Below are 17,513 nucleotides of genomic sequence, written 5' to 3'. Positions count from 1 at the left end.
TTTTCCATTTTAGGATGAATCAAAAAGCCACAGAAAATCACACAAGCACAAAAAACACAAGGAAAAAGATGATGTTACAAATAAAAAAGAAACTGCTCAGAAGAAAAAACACCGTGAAGTGGGTGATTTGGATAGCTCTTCTGATGTGGATAAGTTAGAAGAGTTTTTGGGAACCAGTGAAAGTGGAATCCCAAGTCAACAGTATGAAGTTTTTTAAAACTGTCTTTCACAGAATCAATACTTACATTATTGGAATAGCAGAACTGCTTGCAAATTACTTCTTCATTTCTACGAGGAAAACTATTGGGGTTTTGAATTATATAACTATTCTCAGTTGTTTGCTGAGGAAAAACAAGTGCTATTGCAATAAAATATAGGTTGGAACCATCCATTTAAAAGCTTTGAACTGTCCAAAAAATTAACAGTGTTTACAAACTGAAAAAGGATTTTACTTTTTTAACTATTTCCTGCCTATGTAAATTGAAACTGACGTTTAAGTAAGATTTAAAATCTGTTAATTCTATACAAGTCAAGAAAATATTTGTAAATTTTGATTATGCATGGAGAAATAAATTATTAAAGATAATGAATTTTTAGATTAATTGTGAAATACTATTGCATTATTTGTCATTATGTTTTGTATTTTTAAGAGTTCATTAAACATACTAAAATTTTTATATTCTAGAAAATCAATTAAACATGGCATCAAATCTGATCAAAAAATTTCTACAAATTATTTTTCCCATGAGTTCTGAATAGTAATGTATATTGGTTATAATTATTTAAATGAAAGCTCTTCAAAAAGAAAAGGGTCCAGAATGAAGAGTGCGGTGAAATTACACCTGTCGCACACGTGTACTCATGAGAATTTAATGTCGCCCAAATACGACTGTTTTGCTTATGCATCTCACCGTGCAATGAAAAGTGGGCTTCATCTGTCCACATGATGTTCAGCAACCATTGTGGGCCACGCTCCGTTTTTACAAATACTCTTGTTACAAAGGCTTGTATTTCATCGGATTGTACCGTCCTTAATTGAGCTATCTGTATCTTGTATGAATGCAGTTTTGATGTTTTCAAAATCCCTGTTACTCTCTGTTTCATGTGCACTGCTACTTCCTGTTGATGCCTCGACTGCCGAATTTTCCATGATAATTTAAATAACAGGAACGCGGCTCGTATTGACGATGTCTGCCATTTCGTGGACAATCCTTTCCATTACCTCACATAGGTTTCGGTTAAGCTAAATTAAGTATCCCATTGATGAAATAGGGCTTTTATCTGCCTTGATTCCTTTCAACGTGCGGGCCTTTTTTATAGAAAAGTTTAACCACTAATGCTCAATCCGATAAGGATAGCATGCTGCTAGCATCGAATAATGGATCTATTTCCAGCTTTACATTAATTAATCTTCCGAGATAAATGCAAGTAAACATTTTGAATGCTCTTCTTTAAATCAAATAACTTGAAATACTGAATTGTATTTTTTCTAAAACTTCTAAAAAATCTAGTAGAATATCTTTCCCTGCATTATCTTGCTTTTAAATTACCAAAAAAAAAAGATGCTTTATTCTATTATTTTGGTAATTTTACAAAAGGTCCATTTTGTATTGCAGTTTAATCAATTTACTACACAAATTTATAGATTACAACATTTTATCTAGAAGTGAGAAATATTTAAATAGCACACAGATAAATTACGTGGCATTCATTCTAATCAGTGTCCTAGCAGGTGTATATCATACATTTTAATATGTATCCTTTTCAGTTTTTTTTATGTATTAAAAATCATTTGGCAAACAATGGGTAAAGAACATAGTTTTTCTCAACATGTTGTTCTTAATTTTTTAAAGTTGTGTTTTGACATATACTATAAAAAATTCTATTAAGGTTTAAAGATTACGCTTGAAGTATTTTTTTTAAAAAATCAAATACATTTTGTGATGAATTTTCCTTTTATTTAAATTATATTTTGCTGCATAATATTTAGCTATAAGAAATACCTGTATTTACATTATTAGAAACAAGCTCCCAAGATCTATATTAACTTTTGTAAACCAGTAAATCACCACGAAAAGATGATTTTGCAAATTTTACATTTTGCAGCTCTACATAATTAATCATATACTTTGTAGTTAAAGCATTCAATAAAGAATAAAAATTTAGTTGGAGAAGTAGGCAAGGATTAAATTATTTCTTGATGATATCTCATTATGAAGAATTTATTGTTGCTGACTAAAAATGAGACATGACATGAGTACAATTTTCTTCTGCACAAATATTTTTTTTAACAATTAACAAAACAATCCAAATTTGAAAGATTGTATCATTACAATAAAACAGATTAAAACGCTATTGTAAAGAGGAGGATCTACAGTTCCATATGTTTACTGATAGGTATTATTAAGTTCTTATCAGTTTGTACAAATTTAAAAAAATTGCAAAATTGATTTCCATTTAATTCATTTTAAACATAAGTAAGATTTATACACGGACCATTTTTATAAAAAAATTAACATTTAAGTCTGCACATAATTGAGTTGAGCACAAACAACTCAAATCCCCACCTTGTAATTATTATATAACTAATACAAACAGTACATTAAATATTATTGTAATTTGTTAATGCAGATTTATATTGTATAAGACATTTTGACTATTATTCTGAATTTTTTTGTTTTGTTCCGTTTAAGTTATTGTCAAATGTATACAAATAAATTGCTAAATCCCTTTATGAAAAACAGTATATTATCTTGTCCATATAAACTTTATTTTATAAATAATGACAATTCTCTGACTGGTTCTTTCATTACAAGCAAAATTTATACTTGCCATTTTAAAGATAACCATTTATTGTTGATAAATATATAATAGTTAAATAAAATATTTAATAATAAATTTTTAAATGAACATTCAATAAAAACTGTGTATTTAAACTAAGATCAAGTTTCAATAAAATTTGCAATATTTGTGAATGAAAGAATACAAAAAAAATTATACAACTTAAAATTTGCAATATTTGTGAATGAAAGAATACAAAAAAAATTATACAACTTAAAATTTTATTTAATTCAGAAATAATATGTAAATATCCATCAATGAGTTATTTTTTAGATGTAAGAACTGAGCTTTTAGAATATATAAAACATAGTTTTTGGCAGTAATCTTTTGTTATTAGAGCATTTTGAGATGGCGGGGGGGGGGGAGGTTATTTGGAACATATTTTTAAAAATCGTTATCTACTGAAAGGAGAATAAAAATTCTTTACAGTAATTAAAATACCATAATAGAATGCACACGATGTAAGTGAATGAAAAAGTTTTGATGTGCTTTGAAATAAATTATTTTACACAATACACACAGATTTAAAACCTTTATTAATACATAATCTCTTTAATGATAAGAAATTTCGTGTGATTTGAAGTGCAAATAATTCAAGCTAATATATATAAAAATAACAATGCTATCAAATGAGCAAAGTATGTTTTATATGAAACAGCAAATAAACTATCTTATAAATTATTTACAACCAAATAAGATTCTATGAAATTAAATGTGATGTGATAGTTAAATTTGCTTAAAGATTATTAAGCTATAGAATTTGTTTTAGCTTCTAAATACATATTTTTATAGAAAAACATAGCAAAATAAAATTTTGATCACAGTGCGTTCATAAGTGTGCTTTTAAATAATTTATAATTCAAGTATTTTTCTCAGTGCACATCAGATATCCTTTATTTTGAATTATACCACGACATTTTATTACTACAGCATACCGTACAATCCAACTGATTTTCCAGTTTTCATAAGTTGTCACTGCTGACTCCAGAATGTTATGTAGCATTTTATCAGGAAGTAACACTAGAAGAGAATTCTTTAATTGAAATGAGAGGGAAAAAAAATCAATACTAACAATAATAAAGGAAAAATGTATATGTTACAATCAGTTATTATACATAATAACTGTACAGAATGATAAATTGATTAATCACATTTACTCAAGGTATATATAATCTGCACATAGTTCGCTTAAATGTTAAAATATTATAGCACATTGTCATTTATAAAATTTATCAATGAAGCTAATGAGAATTTAACAATGAATGAATAAAAAGAATTGAACTTAAATTCATATAATAAATGAATAGTGTTAATAATGCTTCTATGGTTATAGTATGTTGCTGCTCATCCCCCTTGGATTGAACACCAATCCAAACCAAGTCCAAGAGATCGTTTTGCACAATAAGATTGTAAACTGACTCCCTCTCATTCACCTGCTGCCTCACAGAGGCACCAACAGAGTCAATGATATGAGGGGGGTGAAGTGTTGGCTAAGAATATACATCTTTTGGCCTCTGATAAAGAGAAGACTTTTTATATGGCCTTATCCTAGATAAGAGCATTTGAACACTCCTTGGATTGGTGCATGCTAGAGACAAGCCTGTAAACCTACCAGCATATCAGTCATGCTTTGGAGGAACCTTCCATTTCATTTTAGTTTAAACAAGGTGTGGATATCTACGGCCTGCAGTCTTGTAGAGGGGGCATTGGGACTTAGGCTCCCTTCCTTTGCCAGAGCATCTGCAATTTCATTTCTGAGGATGCCCACATGAGAAGGGATCCACTGTATGCTCACTAACCCAGTCCTTGCGAATGTAGTTAATTTGAAGATAATGTCTTGGCCCAACTTGTCAAGAATGTGTGACCAGTCCTTTAAGTATTGTATTGAGCTCTTGTCTGTGAGGATCCGAATGTGGGAATTATCAGTCTCCAAGGTGAGGCCCAAAGCTCTGTTAATAGCAAGAAGTTTAGATCGAAAAACTGAGCTGTGGTCTGGGTTTCTAAAACAATGCCTTGAATCCCCTCTACTTGATTTAAAAAAATATGCCACTTCCAGTTCACCCAGACTCCATTTAGCTCCCATCAGTGTAGATTTTTCAAGGCTTGATTGGGGATATCAGCAATGACCTCGAGGGCCAGCTGGCGCAACAACTCAGGATGTTTGCAGTATTTTGTAAAATTAATTCTCAAGTCTTCGTTAAAAACAATATTATCAAACAAGGTAGTTGATGTCATTTGAGTAAAAGAGTACATGGCTCAACATCCATATTCGTCAAACCCTGTCTCCTCATCACACCAAGAGGAGAGTCTTTTTTCAGCCTTTGATTGTTCTTTCAGTTCAGTGAGAAATTTGAGGTCCTGTTATGGGAAGCAAAACTTTTAAGCTTGGCCAAATACTTAATGAAATTTGCCTCTCTTCACAAAGACAATGGCGGAAGATCGGCTTCGATAACACAATTTCATTTGGGCAGCAGAGCCTGAGGCCAGTGCTTATAGTATTCTGATCCATTGGAACATTTGACACCTTATGTATTATGTGTGTTGCTTATATAATGATACAAATTTGTAATTTTCAGAACAGGTAAACATAATTTTTAAATTTTGATTCAGAGAACTGATTAGATCTGGAAGATACTGATCCACTGAATGGATTCAGAGATAACTTATAACATATCTATTTCTACTACTAATAAAAAGGAAGTATGTATCCAATATGTCTATGTGCTGGTATTCTACAAATAAAACTGTTTGACTAACTTGATACTTATATATTTTGGAAGGAGGAAGTGCACTCACAGAGATTTTCCTGAAATTTCTATTAAGTGAAGCAAAATTTTGAAACTTTTTCATCATAATTTCCAAAAATATTACAACATAAAAATAAACTTTACATCATCTTAAAACTAAAATCAATCAATGATAACCAATTTTTTTTGCAGTAAATTTTCCACCAATTTTAATTATTTTAAAAATATTTGTAGCATATTTTACAACAATAAATAAACCGAAATCTTTTGAATTGTTACTATTAATATTTCATCTAATTTCTTAAATATATATTATTATTAATGATCAATTTATGAAGATTTGGCTTATTTTAATAGGTTTCAATACATGGCATGTTTTTAATAAAATTTTATTGTACTTATAGTTAAGATTTAACTTCAGAAAAAAGCAATAACTAAACATTTTTAAAGTGCACCCATTTTAAAAGTATATTGCACTTTCCTATGTAAAACTGAATTTATAAAAATGAAGGCAGAGTTATATGGAAATGAATTGTACAACAAACAGAATGCTGACAGATTTCTAATACAGTATGGTTCACATGTCTATTAAAATTTGTTGAGGAAACAAGCCATAATGATTAAGTAAAACAAAATATGTTAATTGAAATTTTTGGAAACTATCAATCCTGGTGTACTAACTAGGCACAAATGGTGTATGATATATATAAATAACATAAAGAAATATTATATGCCTATACTTATAACCATTAATATAGCAAATAAGAGATGGCAAAAATGAAAATGTTTAAAAATTTCATTAAATATTACCTTTTGGATCATTATGTGTTAAGAGCTGTATATCATGCTCCTTTGCAAATGCTGTTAATTCTGGGGGCATCACACAACAAGATTCAATGTTTACTTGATTCACACTAGGTTTTATCTAAAATTTTAAAAAAATTATTCATTTTTGAAAAGTTAAAAAATATATTTTTCATGTGGTTATATAATAGAAACAATAACAAATCTCTGATTAAGGATACTTGAAAAGGACTTTAATTTTTCAAAATTACTACTTAAAACTATATCTGTCAGAATTAATGTGCTTTAATACCTCTCTCCCAAAATTAATATCTAAGTTTATTTTTCATTTTTGTTGAAATTTGTTAGAAATGTAGGAAAACTATACGATGCAAATGATATTTTAATCATGCAAAGCAATATAGTGATATGCTAAAATATCAGATTTTCAACTAATCATTTTAAGCATAAGTTATCTTTCATATCAAAATTTAAAAAAAATATATATTACTACTATTTTTGTAACAAGATAATATTCAGTAATTTCAATTATCAGATAGAACAGACCATTCATGTCAAATCTCCATTATCTTATCACCCATGTTTTCAAGGAAACTAAACAGATTGGAACAATTAGCAAGGACGTTACTGCTATTTTTACTTCAAAAGTTAAAAAGTTATAAACATATCAAAAACATTAGTAATTAATATATTAAGTATACTTACACTGTTCATAAAAATGTACATTAAAAAGTTTTTGAATTTATAATGGTCAAAATTATCATTGGTTAAAAATTATGATTTAAACTTAAACAAATATGCTTCATTTTTAAATGAAAACTATACACTAAAAGTATTCACCATATATATTCCTAAAAGCAGGCCCTGTTCTGTTGGGTGTGCATGTATGAAGGCAGTTGAATATAAAAGACAACTGCAGCTGTCCTCAATAAAATTTAGGTTCAATATGGCTCAATTTTTATCATTGAATGTTGATAATTTACCTTAAAAAAAGTCATAACATGTGAATTGTGGCAGTTTAGGTCTGCAGCACATCAGCCATGTTTTTGTGCTGCTTGTTCTTTGTTTCCTTTTTTTTTTATTGTTGTTAAAAAATAAAACATTCTATTTTCAGATATGGAAATGCTCTATATTCACCAAATTACAGTAAAATGGAAGATGAATGAGATTTCTGTTTTTAACTAAATAAAGAAAATATATAAAAGATTTGCAACATTTTCTATTAAAAATATTTTAAAAGAAGAATACCAAAAGAAAAATGGGCCCAACAAAGATTTCTGGAAAAGCACTGTTCTTACTCACTACATATCACCCCTTTGCGAAATCATCCAAAAGTGATAGACACAGGTTTCTGAAATGAACAGTATCTGCCAATGAATTTTATTGATGAATTAATTAAACTTGTTGCTGATTCATTAAGTCAATGTTTCTTCTACCTACAAAGAAATTTTCTTTAATTAAGAAAACTGCAAATTCTTTTTTCTAAACTGAAAAACATTAGTTTAGAAAATGTGTAAAGATATTGTATCAAGATTTCTCAAATTATATTACATGCAATATTAATGATATATAGCATTACACTTAATAGTATAATTTTTACACAAGAGATTTAAATGAATGTAAAAAATGGTGGCTCTTTTTTGTCTTAGTTTTTATAATTCATATATATATATCTTTTCCTACACTAAATTAAACCCTTATCTTAACAGTTACTCTGGGTATATGTACTTACAATTATAGGGTAACTATTTTCCTGAAATTTTAAAAAATGAGTGTTGGATAAGAAATCTATTTTCTATTTTAGACATTCATGAAAGAGATCACTTTAATACATTTTATGTGATCGAAATCTCATTCATGAGTTTAAAAAATCATTCAAAAAATTGATGAATAAAAGTATATTTCTGAGAAAGCAATTACATTTTTGATTCTTTGAACACATGTTTTTCAGAAAATAGATTTTTTTGCCAAGCTATTAATTAAAAATAAATATATAAAGCATATATCCAGGATCTGAATTTCATATAAGCCTGAGATTGATGATAATAATGCATAACATATTGAAATCATTCACAATTAAACAGCCTCATTTTCATATAAAACCACATCAATAACAAATCATGGTAAATGTATTATTACATCCTATGTATTATAATATATAACTTATTTCTATTTTATTATATTTTAAAAGTTTCAATTGAATATCACAAGCTTAAAATGTTTTAATCTTTGATTACATATTTTCCATTTAGATACACTGATTTTTAATCAGAAAATGTTTCTATGATGATATATATATAGTTTTGAAATTAAATGACATGATAGCAGCTTCACCAATAGAACCGGGCCTGCCTAAAAGTATACATCACTTTAAAAAAGAAGGGAAGGCAATAGAGTTTTCTGAGAAAAAAAAGTAAAGTAACTGAGATTTCAATTAAACTATTTATTCCTCTATCCATTTAATAAATGATTAACAATGAGCATTTTTAACAGAAATCTATTATGTATTCTAATATTTTGCACATTCTTCAAATATCTTTTCGAAGAACATAGAAAGGTGTTAGAATTATTGAATTCAAAAAGATAATTTTCAAAGATTTTCATTTTTTATTTTCAAAATACCTTTACATACCTTACCTCAGCCCACTCGTATAATTCAGCAAGTTCTGGTGTATCCAAATCACTGACACCAATAGTTATCAGTTTTCCTTCATGCACGAAATTTTCCAAAATTGTCCAAAGCGGTTTCATTTTTTCCAGATCAAATTTTTCCTCAAGAGATTTAAGAGGTAAACTCAATATTAAAGAATCAACAACATTTACATCCAAAGAATTCATCACTGAAATATAAAAATAAGATTATTTCATTGTTTTATTACAGATATGATTATCTGCATTCAAACAAAGATGACATAAAAGTTGTCAAATTTTTAGCTTACACTATTCAAAACGATTCAAATCACTAGAAATAGAAAATTAAAGAAGGAATATTCTAAAATTTAATCAATTACAAATAGTTTAATCACATTGTAAGGAATATTTTCTTTATTTGTAAGTTAAAATGTAACTGCAACACATTCTTATAACTTTTGGCAGTTTTTGCTAATAAAATTATTTAGAAATCAGATACTTTTCAATATTTGAAAGTAGAGTACTGATTTAAAAAAAAATGGATTTTATTTTGTATTTTTCATAAACAATAACAAAATTCAAAGCTTTTATAAATTTTATGGTTGACAGATCTCAATAATTATAGATAATTTACTTCAAAGAACATTTGATTATATCTTCCAATGAATAATAATAATAATAATAATAAATGATTTTCTTAAAAACTGAAATACAAAACATTTTACAAAAAAGATAATTTTAATAAAGAATATTATCCTTAGTTCCTTAAAGTAGTAATTTTCTCTGTTATCTTATTGCATGAAACTTACCATTTTGAAGGGATTAATATTGATTAAACTAAAAGTTCATAGGGCATTAAAAATATTTATTCATTTCATAACTTTTTTTGAAACAAAAAATTCTATTAATAACTTAGCCTATTATGAGAAAACACGAATTTGAAAATAATTATTCAAAAAATATAAAACAAACTATTGAAGCTTATTTTTTTATGCTAATAACTAAGTAATACAATTTCATATGCTTATAAACAACATAAAAATATAATGAAATGCAATATAAAAATGATTGATACACACTTTCCAGAATGGATGTTTTCAGATCTTCACAATCATAATGCCCAAGGAAAATTTTTACTGTAATATAAGAAGCAATTTTTATCAATAAAGCATACTTTGTTCACTGCATAGATAAAAAATAACATAATGCTAAACATACTTGATATTTTCAGTTCTGCACGATCAGATTGATTTGCTTTAATAGCATGAGGGCTAACACAATAGACAGATGTTGAGTCCTATAGCACAAATAAGTAATTAAAAGGTCAGTTCAAGGTAAGTTACAAGCACATTTATTTAATATATAATAAATGTTTAATTTTGCCGTTTTTTAAAAAAGAAATGTCTTATAGATAATTTAATTAAATAGTTAAGGATGAAGAGCATTAAGGGAAATCAGAAATAAAATATTTTTGTAACCTTCACTAAAAACTACACTAACTTCTTACAAGTGAACAAGATGAAAAGAGTTTGAATTACGAAGTTACATTGCATTGATTGATTCATGTATCATATTTAGAGTATCATTCAGTTTTACTAGAAGTAGAATTTCTCATTTATTTAAAATTCAAATATATTCAGATCATCCATCAAATGTGTTACAATATTGTTACGAATCTGTAATGCTGCTTTCCAGCACAAATAGTTACATCGTAAGAAAGACAATTTTATGGACAGCTCTTTTGGCATCCCTTTGGCAAAAAAAAAAAAAAAAAAACTAGAATTTTTAAGAATAGGATCAATTTGTTTAGAACAGAATAGGACTCTATTTGATAGGATCAACAGGAGGCAAATCATGCCATCCTTTGAGAACTTTCTGTACCCTGCTTTGGAAGTTATAAAAATTCAACACACCACATTGAAGTAAGCCGTATGGTTAGTTGGGTCAGTCCAGTGAAGCACAAGCATTCAGTCTAGCTTAAGGGATTAGTGAATTGAGGATGGAGCAATGGGAGTCTAATATTGAAACTGCACTGAGTAGTTAGAAGTATAATATGGAGTTGGCAGTTGAGTACAACTAAAACGAGGAGACAGTGGAGAATAGCAAATGTTTGATTAACCAACATGAATAACTGTGTGAAGTTCTCTCTACTTGCTAAGTTCTGCTAAGCATTTTAGACTACTGTTTATTGCTAGTGTATGTCTCAGCTGAGTATCTGTCTAACATTCTTATTTACTATTGAGGTTTACTGACTGTGTCACCATAAATAACTGCAATGAACCTGTTGATTATTATAGATTTTGTGAAATTTAAATCATCTTCAGAGATGGCGCATTTATGCTAAGGATGGCTAAAACAGGCTATTTTCAAGAAATGCCATTAAAAGTTAAAGAAGCATTTTTGAGTTTTTCTTATTAAGGATTGCATTTAGAGAACGTTTCCCAAAATTAAAGTTTAATAATTAAAATTAAAAAATGAAAATATGTTAAATCACTATTTTAACACATTTATATCAACATATATGATATTTGTTAATCCATCTCACAATTTATTGAAAATATTTAAAGAAGTGAAGACTTTTAAACAACTGTTAAATATACATACTGTGTCTCACAAAAGCATCTGTATTGCAAGCAATAATTTTTTTAATTACTTATATGATAGCTATTTAAATGAAAACTTATTTACTTTCATTTCAGACATGACATATGCTTGGAATTTTTTATAAAATAATGAATTCTGTCAAACATAAGCATTGAGAAGTAAAATAAACTTGATTAACCAAACAACAGAATAAAAATTTTTAAATAAAAAGTATTTGAAAAATTTTTTAAAATTCAGAAATAAAAGAAAACCAGGAAATCTAAAGAATAAAAAATTCAATCCCTAAAACACTGAAATCCGTACCTAAGCAAAAAAAGTGTAATTTCTGCCAATTTAATTTAATTTTTAAAATTACAGATAAAGTTTAATCGTCTTTTATAAATTTCAAACAAAATTGAAAAATAAGTCATATATATATATAAATGTTTTATTATTGAACTTGCTTCACTACTTTAGAATGTCATATTATTGTACCATTATATTAAATAGACACAACTATTAAATTAAGCAGAAAAAGTGTAAAACTTACATTTACTGCTTCTTCTTGCAATCTACTCAGCCAAGAAAGGAATACTGTAGAGATGCTATCAAACACCTATTCAGGTAAATTATATTCAATTAGAACTAAATTGAATAATTAATGTGTTTAATACATTAGCTATGAAAAGAGATAAGAGAAAAATCTTATTGGAAATCAACTAATTAATTTTTTATAAAAGTGAGAGGAACAATTTACTGTTATGAAAATGTCATTGATAACAAATAAAAATACCTATAAATAGGAATGATTTTAATTACTGTCAATAAAGATTTCATTAAAAATTTATTGAAAATTGATATTAAGTTAATAGTAAGACAAATACTATAAAATTTGTATTCATTAATAAAATAGTCAAATATATTGAAAACATATATTTATTTTTAAATATTTATTTACACAGACAAAATAATTTGATTCCAATATAAAGTTAAAAATATTTAACACATAAATATCTATGATTAAGTCGCGATTTGCAGGATTTTATATATCTAGCTATTTTTAGTTTTTTAAATCTACAAATCATGCAAAATTTTTTTGAAATTTCTGTTAAAATAATTAAATATAAAATTAAACTTATTTAAGATGATATTGTACCAAAACTCTATTGAAATATCAATACTTTTTTCGGGAAGGGGAACTCATAAGATAGTTTCAATCATTCTACTGTAAAATTTCAGAGCTGTATTACTATTACAAAGAGTTTTATTACTATTAAAGAATATAATCATAAAATAAAACTAAAAAGATTATATAAAATGATCAAAGCATTACCAGAATGACATTCGAAAATAAAGTAAATAAAGTTGCAAATATTTCAACAAATATTTAACTTGTTATACAAAACACTAATAACATTATGAAAAAAAAAAAAATGAAATTTAGATATGAAAAGCAAGAAGTCAGTTTTATATTCATTTCACTGCATTATTGAGTCAACATAACTATGCTTAGAATATCTAGTGCGATCTCATGCTTCTAGTGTGCTCGCCATTTTGGTAAGTTTATATCATTTTTAATTGATGACACATCATTCATTTATTCAAAATCTAGTTTTGCTTTTCTTTTTAACACTTTTAGTAAAGCAATAGACTCTCTTTGCTCAAAGTATTCTTTCATAGAAGCACCTGGTAGCTACCATACATATTTCCTTATTGCTTGTTGAATGAATAATGTAGCAGTTATAATGTAGCATAGCTTGCAGCTACATTATTTTTTAAAAAATTCATTTAACACAACAAAGAAGAGATACAGTAAAAAACATACCTTAGTGGTCACATGTATTTCTGAAATATAAACAGCAAATTTGCTGAGTTCTATTAATATCTTGAATTCAAAATATTAACTAATAGTTCATTGAAATAAGCTATAAGAATAACCAAAACCATACTTTCATAACACACTATAGTAAAAAAAAAAAAAAAAAATCTTCTTCAGTATATATCTCAAGCACATTAAGATGATATTTTTCTGTTATATTTTTATTTACACACTATTGATTGAAATCCTGAGTTATTATTATTTTTTTTTAACAAATAGAATTCTTCCTTAATGTTCAGGAATACATGTTTTGCAGAACAGTGTGTGAAATTATCTCTATGATGTTTAGCATTTTTAAAGTCAAAATTAAAGCATTTTTTTTTCAAGGAAAAAAAAAGTGTCTGAGGAAACAAAGAAAAAAAAAGCAAAGAAATATGCACATTCAAAATAAATAAATAATAATAATTTAAGATTTAAAAAAAAAGATAGTTTTGAATTAAAAAAAAAACTGAATTTTACAATAAATTCCATTTTTTTTATTATAGGATAATTATATATTAGCTTATATCAAATACAATTTAAATCTAATTCTAAATATTAAAGCTAAAAAATATATATTTAAATGATAAGATGTTAAATAAATAAATAAAAAAATAATAATATACATTAAATATCATCAATTAAAGTACAAAATACGATTCAATAATCCATATCTCAGAAGCTTATTTTCTATGGGAACTAAAGCTTGTGTATGTACGTGTGTCTGTGAAGTTCATACAAATGTATCACACTTTTAACCATAAAATTTGGCATATAGGCTGTTGTAATGATTACTCAAAGTGCCTTAAAGTTCCAGTTTAATATAGAAATTTTAATTTTTTGTTTTGGATGATATTTTTTGCATGTATGCCTTAGCATATTTTCTAATGATTCTAGAGGGGTAAAACATCTGTGTGTCCACAAAGATAGAAAATAATTGTACATATGAAAAAAATTTGTTTAGAACAACACAATTCACTGAGATTTGAAAATATTCTATTAAGTAGTTATTTTTCCTAAAAAATTTTGAAAACTAAATTTTTACAAAATTTTTAAATCAAAATTCTGCATCAAATATCTGGATTCTATTACATTTTTCACATTTCTTGAGGTGATTATTTGAACAGCACCCTCTGATTAAAATAAAAGTGATCAAAATAATTTTTTATTGATTTTTAATGAATTTGAAATTTTCTTCAGTGATTTTTATTTGAGATACAGAAAGTGGAGAAGTTTTATTTTTTCATTGATTTAACAACAACAACAACAAAAAAAAAAAAAAAATCAAATTAAGAATACCATTTTTATTTAGTTGAAATTCTAATAATATTGTCTACAAAAAAATTTCTAATTTCATTATATCTTTCTCTTTTTTTTAGTCTTCATTATCAGTTATTCACTCCAATTTAAATTATTTGTAATTTGCTAAGTGAAATAATTATAAAGTAAACCATCTCAAATCATAATTATTTTTTACTTAATTTTATGATGATATACAGTTTTAATTTTGTTGCCACTCATCATGTCACATGCAATGCCATGTGGGTCTGGCTAGCATAATTATATTGTAACTGAGATATTCATTTGGACAATACTCCAATAAGTTCAATCATGTTTACTGATGTTTTATTCTTCAAAAAACACAAAGTAAGCCAAATTGTACAGAAGAATAGTACTTGCAATAAACAGCACACAAGATGGAAGTTGCTATTAAAAAAAACCCATGAAAGCACAAAGTGCTCAGAGAGAACTTACTGGAGATCAACACTCCACACACTTCTCATGATTTTTTCTTTCTGTGGACATTTCTAACTTCTATAAAAAAGCATCAAATATTCTAGAATGAAAGTTGGAATTCGAGTCCTAATGAATTTACAGTGAATACTTTTTAATATTTCAAGACCTTATACTTTTGTCATCACTGATCCTACATCTATTCAATATCATTAGAGCTTCTGTAAAGCTTTTTTCCTTACCATAAAAATCAGTGCACAGGAAAGAAATATTACAACTACATAACAATATAGAAAAAGGTAATACATAAAGCATGTTTGGATCCTAAGGGAATTCAGATAAAATCAAAATTTTGTTAAACTGGCTATTAGAGTATTTGGTACTTTACCAAATAGCTAATCAAACTTTAATTTTTTAAAATTAAGAAAAAAAAATTACTAAATAAGCTAACCTAACTGTAATCTTTAGCTGCTGTTTGGCATATTTTCTATTATTTGGCCAGAATTTGGCAAAAAATCTGTACTGTTTTTTAGTTTTACAAATATACTAATCCAAATATTTCATGATCGATAGAACTAGATGAAAGGTAACTGAATTATTTCATATAACATTTTGCAATAGGTTCTTGCTATAAATATTGTTACATAGTAAAAAAAATTTAAATATTATAAATTTTAATGATACCAATTAAGTCAATTGCAATGTTTCATATTCATCCGACAGAGGGCCAGAACACAGAATTTCCAAAGATTTCATATTTCTTTCAATGAAAAATAACCAAGATTTGGTGAATAATGAAGTTTTTGAAAAATAAACTCATATTATTCTGAAAGCAACTTTTAACATACACTAAAATTTTATATCATTAAATTATTTCAAACCATAATGAAAGTAAATATACTTGTTTCATAAGTATAGTTTAATTCTAATTTATAAAAAAGTCTTTTAAATAATAAAAGTGAATAATGTTAATACAAAAAAAATGTCATGCAATAATTTGAACTATAAATAAAGATATTTTATAGCATCTTATTTTTCTAATTTGTATAATTTTACTAGAAAAAAATGCATCAATTTTCTCAAGAGTCATTTTGCCAACAATTCTCACTTATTAATAACATTTACTGCTAAGAATAAAACTAATATTATGAATAATTTATAAAAACTGTTCACTAGAATCAGAAGAATGCACGTTCTCTGATATGAAATTAGGTCAAGGAAGTTATCAATCAAAGAGTTTTTTTTTTTTTTTAACGTGATGAAAAAACACTTGATTCATTTATTTATTCATAATAAATTCTTATAACGAGTGAAAAATTATAGTTACAAAAAAGTCAAATCTGTAATTTTGATTTAATAAAAAAGAAAAAAACTAAGCATATAAATAATTGAAAAATACGATGAAGGAAAAAATAATTGAAGGAAGTTATTTTAATTACAATTAGTTGGTAACTAATACATCAAAAAAAGAAAAACGAGGAAATTGCTACAAATTCGGACATTTAATTAAATAGAAAAATAATAATTAAAAAAAACGCAAACCTCTTCCGTAGGTGTTTGAATTGCTTTTTTCTTGAGCTCTTTCGAACTGATAAGATTCCCTGTGTTTATAATAATACGTTTTACATGATCCGCTAACATTTTGAAAAGGATTAAAAATGAAGTTTAGGGCCAGCACAAAAGTCTTTTAAGGAATGAAAAATAACTTAAGCACACGTCTTTTGGATACAGTTAAAGAAAAGTCAAGAATAACTTTTCCTCTTAATTGATAATAATATTTCTTAGAAACAAGAAAAGCTAAAATTAAGAGACTCGTTAACCGGAGGACGCTTGAACCCCCCATTTGAAGTTGAAAGGGGAGGGAAGTAGGGGGAAGCAGCACTGGAGGACGGATTTCATTCCGGTAGTGATGGAAATGGGGGAATCGATGTATGGTTGCTTACGGAAAAGCTTTTTTCGCCAACATTTGAAAATTTATTTACCCGCCAAGAATGAAGCTCATTTTTGGAATGTATAGGGTTGAGTGTGGACGATTGTCGGTTATATCTATGATGAAGGCAGACCTTATTTATGCACGATCTTTTTTAATAAAAGAATAATACCGTGTTATAATATATTTATTTTTGCTCATAATTAAGTTTAATGAATCTAATTTTTGACTAGAAATTAATGTTGACTGTGGCTGGGAACTTGGGAAAGCTGAATTTTCTACAGGCGCTTTCTATTTATAATTAATTAAATGGCAAGAAACTAATATGTTAACTGATAATTAATTTCTATCTTCTATTGGTTTGTTAAATGAAATTTAAAGTTTT

General features: G+C 26.8%; 2 protein-coding genes across 5 annotated transcripts in view; one reads left to right on the top strand and one right to left on the bottom strand.

Annotated features, from left to right (window-relative positions):
• LOC129981183 (rab-like protein 6) overlaps positions 1-596 on the top strand; it is a 33,412-nt gene extending 32,816 nt beyond the window's left edge. For all 3 annotated transcript variants that reach the window (XM_056091914.1, XM_056091915.1, XM_056091913.1), the window contains exon 17: positions 14-596. In XM_056091914.1, the coding sequence (XP_055947889.1) occupies positions 14-217 (204 nt within the window). In that variant the 3' untranslated portion in view covers positions 218-596. The remainder of the gene's footprint in view (positions 1-13) is intronic.
• A 2,556-nt stretch (positions 597-3,152) lies between these two features.
• LOC129981647 (glutamate--cysteine ligase regulatory subunit-like) lies at positions 3,153-17,000 on the bottom strand. 2 transcript variants are annotated; one of them, XM_056092575.1, is made up of 7 exons: positions 16,741-17,000; positions 12,157-12,222; positions 10,242-10,320; positions 10,103-10,159; positions 9,015-9,232; positions 6,399-6,513; positions 3,153-3,861 (listed from the first exon to the last, which is right to left on the bottom strand). In XM_056092575.1, exons 1-7 carry the CDS (start codon positions 16,837-16,839, stop codon positions 3,701-3,703), a joined length of 795 nt encoding a protein of 264 aa, XP_055948550.1. In that variant the 5' UTR covers positions 16,840-17,000; the 3' UTR covers positions 3,153-3,700. The 2 variants fall into 2 exon arrangements, with proteins under 2 accessions (XP_055948550.1, XP_055948551.1); XM_056092576.1 differs by having other exon boundaries at positions 3,163-3,861; positions 9,030-9,232.
• Between the last annotated feature and the right edge of the window lie 513 nt (positions 17,001-17,513).

Source organism: Argiope bruennichi, chromosome 8 (assembly GCF_947563725.1).
Source record: "Argiope bruennichi chromosome 8, qqArgBrue1.1, whole genome shotgun sequence".
NCBI lineage: Eukaryota > Metazoa > Arthropoda > Arachnida > Araneae > Araneidae > Argiope > Argiope bruennichi.
This window is presented reverse-complemented; position numbering and strand designations above follow the sequence as displayed.